Source organism: Limulus polyphemus, unplaced genomic scaffold (genome assembly GCF_000517525.1).
Source record: "Limulus polyphemus unplaced genomic scaffold, Limulus_polyphemus-2.1.2 Scaffold11442, whole genome shotgun sequence".
Lineage (NCBI taxonomy): Eukaryota > Metazoa > Arthropoda > Merostomata > Xiphosura > Limulidae > Limulus > Limulus polyphemus.
This window is the reverse complement of record NW_013677052.1, coordinates 11,369-15,606: the sequence shown is the minus strand read 5'-3', so window position 1 is coordinate 15,606 and position 4,238 is coordinate 11,369. Positions and strand designations below refer to the sequence as shown.

At 34.3% G+C, this 4,238-nt stretch overlaps 1 protein-coding gene across 1 annotated transcript; it reads left to right on the top strand.

Moving 5' to 3' along the window:
* The first annotated feature begins 775 nt into the window (after window positions 1-775).
* On the top strand, window positions 776-3,002 carry LOC106476747 (neuroglian-like). The gene is made up of 2 exons (XM_013937379.2): window positions 776-1,032; window positions 1,514-3,002. The coding sequence occupies exons 1-2, from the start codon at window positions 791-793 to the stop codon at window positions 1,722-1,724; spliced, it is 453 nt and encodes a 150-aa protein (XP_013792833.2). The 5' UTR covers window positions 776-790; the 3' UTR covers window positions 1,725-3,002.
* Window positions 3,003-4,238: the final 1,236 nt, after the last annotated feature.

Sequence of the window (4,238 nt, the reverse complement as noted above, 5' to 3'; positions counted from 1 at the left end):
ACTAGAAGAAACTCAAGATGGTCTAAAAAAGAAGGATCTACACATCATAACTTATGTTACTAGAATTAACTGTTTTTAAGATACATTTATCGTTATCCTTTAAAACTTAATTTTAGTAGCAATGAGAAATTGTTAATGAAAGCTTCTAGTAAAACACGAATGCAAGTCATTATGTAGTTATTATATCGATATACAAGATTTAAGTGCATAGATTTTTCCAAAGAATGTCAATGGATCAGAAACAACTTTAATAAAAAGTTACAGTCAAGGGCCTGCATTTTAACAACAGAAAAGTTTTAGTTTATAAAACCTAGAATGTGAGAAATTGGATTTTATGTTGATAAAATTCATTTAAGGATGATAACACTGGTCGACAAAATCAAACTTTTTTTTTTTCTCTCATCAAAGGTGTAAACACATACATAGATTCCAAATCTGATTTCAGTTTTCTTATAGTACATCTAGTTATCAAAATATGACTAGTGTTAATTTCAGCACAATTTAGATAATAATCACACATTAGGCTAGTTAATGTTACAGCTTTATTCGTTTTTCAGTATAATTCGTTATACAGACCATACGCTGGGTCAAATTTATACAGTACACACTTACGAAATGTACAACATCTTAAGTTATAATTAAGGCAATAATATTTCATATTACATTGGTCTCATCACGAAAACTTGACGAGGAAAACCAAAAACAGATCTGGAATCGACATTCCAAGAGCTCTCCATCCCACCTATAATTAAATGTGATGAAAAGGACTTGTTGGCCACGATGTTTTTAGATGTGTAACATTGTTTCTTTTCACACAGCAGTAGCAGCCCCAGCGTCTACAGATAGCGTAGCTACTGCTGCCTGGTTTATCGGAATGATGTGTGCCATTGCCCTATTGTTGTTACTGCTTATTATCGTTTGTCTGATCAAGCGAAACCGGGGAGGTAAATACTCTGTCCACGAGAAGGAGGCAGCACAAGGACAAGACCTTGACTATCCTGATGACGGCGGCTTCAACGAGTACAGCAAACCGTAAGTAGTGTATTATAATTAACACGGGCTTTAAGGGTAATGTAAGTGTATTTTAACTGATCATGGGTTTGTTGTTAAGAGTAAAATACTCTGATAGACAAGACCTTGACTGTCTTGATGACGGCGGCTTCAACGAGTACAGCAAACTGTAAGTAGTGTATTATAATTAACACGGGCTTTAAGGGTAATGTTAATGTATTTTAACTGATCATGGGTTTATAAGGAGAACTTGAAGTATTTCAACTTCTAGTGTTGTTAAGAGTAAAATACTCTGATAGTCATTCTTTATGTCCTTTCAAAATCGCATTCTTTAGTGTTTATTATTACATATACTGAAAATCAGGTCCCGTGTATGTTATATCACAATCACTGTTATAAAGTCGCACCAGTAGTTAAAGAAAGTGTGAATTTGTATTTAGTAGACGTGTCATTATTTTGAGACGATTGTTTACCGACTTATATTGAATATACCACACTTCAGACCTGGTAACCAGAATCCTCAGGCTGGCAGTCGAACGTCCCTCAACAGTAGCCTGAAGGGTCCAGAGAGCGAAACAGACAGCATGGCTGAATACGGAGAAGGAGAAGCCGGTCAGTTTACGGAGGATGGATCATTCATCGGGCAGTACGGTGCAAAGAAAAAGAAAGAACAAGAATCAACTTCCCCTTCAGCTTTGGCCACATTCGTTTAGGGCCTCTTTTTAGTGTTTGATTTTATTGAAGAGACAGTCTGTGTGATGATTTGTCCAGGTCAGATGCCTGGACTTGTGGTTGTTGAAAAAAAAAAAACCAGTCCTTTTGTTTTTTTAGTAAAAACTAAGTAGGCAGCTTTATCTTTTTTAAATTTTAATTGTGAAAACAAAACTTATCGTAAAGTTTCCATGTGTCACTCCAGTGTTTTCATTGAATCACTAGAACCAAACTACTATGGCTTAAGAATGTACATTCTTTTTATTGACGGAGAAGCACAAGTATAATGTTTTTCTTGTTGTAGCACAGATTAATTTGTAAAGGATACATAACTTCCTAACATCAGGACTAAAGTTGATCTGGAAGAAGCAAACATTAGTAAATGTGACATATTTTAGCTTACAGGATCTACAGCTTGAGATGTATTATATAAGTATATATATATATATTATCTATATACATGTATTATGGTTGGTGCAGACGTAGTTGGCCACCCTTCGTGTGTATAATTTTCTGTAGTTAAGTTTGCTAAAGTCGTGTTTGTTTTTCATGAAAGGTCTTTTTTTTTTTTGGTATTAAATGTTCGATGAAAAGTGTGTGATATGAAACTCATTGTGGCCTTTTAATATGTCATTATGTTTTTACAGCCGGTGTGCTGAGTTTTACTGGATCGTATTATTTATATGCTTGTTGATTTAATGGAACCTCATCATGTAGCTAGACCTTTAAAAGTGCTTATTTCCCCCAAACACTCAAGACTTGGCAAGCAGGTACCTAATCAAACTTTGCTGGTGGTCACATTGCCATTTCAGTGTTTATCTGGCAGAAGTTGCATTGTTTGTGATATGACTAAATACTTTGAGCAGACCTTGTAACTGTAACTTTTAAAAAAAGATGTAAGTGGCCAGTACAAATTTTGACTAGCATTTTTAATTTTGTGTTTGAATTTTACATTAAGTTCCATGGCACCATGTTAACGTTGTCTCGTGACTCGGCTTTTTGAGTTGTCTACGTGTTTCGTACCTATGTTCCCATTCCTCGCTTGAAAGAATGTGAATCATTTTTTTTGTAGAAGGTCCTGTTATATCTCTGTAAATCAGGTTCAGGCAAGAAATTTCATGTCAACCTTCTCCTCTCCTAGTATAAGCTAGGTTCTAGATGTAGAGTTCTACTAGTAGTAATATAGGACCGATTCTAGGTGTAACCTTCTTCCATTGTACACTGAAACCAGAGACTGCTGTTTTATTAACAGAAAATAAAGGACAAGTTTGTCCTCAGAATCTTGTGTGTGATAATTCTTTACTAAAAATGTTTCTGTTTACCAAAACACATGAAATCGAGACTCAGCTTGATAGTAGAAGGATGGTTATTTGATATCGAATACGCTATAAAAGTAATGTGAAGACCAACCTAGTAAAGCGGTAAACCATATTAAGTTAGGTTTCATCGACTCACAAAAGCAGAAACAAAGTGGGGGAATTAAAAATGTTCCATTAAAAATTATCTTACAGAAAAAATGGGCACCGCAGTAGCTCCGTACAACTTATTCATAATCGCACAGGATATTTTCGTGCAAATCAACAAATAATAGGAGCTGGCGATGAGTGTGTTTTAGAGAACTTCTAATATAACCTGTGACTGGAACTTTGAAAGTTTTTGATTGTATAAATTACCTTTGTTTTTATCAGAAGTTTACTGATACGTGGTAGTACGTATCTTGAATATAAAATTCCTAGATTTCACTGTAAAGACCTGACTTGTGCTGCTCGAGTATTGAAGCTAGTTTATTTCAGCTTAAAGAACTGTGTGTACGTATCTGATATCAACACAACATGATGTTTTATTTATCAAAGTATGTTTGTATTTCATTCTTCTATATACCTTTTAAATTTTTCTGTCTATCGATACAAGACTTATTATTTCTGATTTCATTAACAGTCTTAGTTAATTAGTTCTGTGTAATTATAGATCATTGTTACAAGGTGATTGTTTTTAACTTTTGTTTTTTTTCTCAGATTAGCTAGAAAAACAGTGATCACAGAATGTGATTAATAACATGCACAAAAGACAGTTTCTCAAATTTTTTCATAATTGCATTTGACTTTATTAAAACAAAAAGTCTTTCCGTATCACAAAAGAAATCCGTTTTCTTTATTATTAAAAGAGAATATGAAGGTAAAAGAAATCAAGATCCCAAAATATTTATAGCAGCCAATCCCTGTGAAACAACGGTAAGATCAGACAGTTTTTCAACAACACAATCATGCTTCAAATAACAGATATAAAGCTAGGAAAACTGTATATCCACCAGTGCTTTCACAGATTATCAATACACTCTGAGGGTGTTTGTTAAGGAAGCAACAACTGTATATCCACCAGTGCTTTCACAGATTATCAATACACTCTGAGGGTGTTTGTTAAGGAAGCAACAACTGTATATCCACCAGTGCTTTCACAGATTATCAATACACTCTGAGGGTGTTTGTTAAGGAAGCAACAACTGTATATCCACCAGT

Coding starts and splice junctions, on each gene's coding strand:
- LOC106476747 (XM_013937379.2), top strand. CDS start 791: ATGTGTAACATTGTTTCTTTTCACACAGCAGTAGCAGCCCCAGCGTCT. Junction 1,033..1,513: donor TTCAACGAGTACAGCAAACC/GTAAGTAGTGTA, acceptor ACCACACTTCAG/ACCTGGTAACCAGAATCCTC.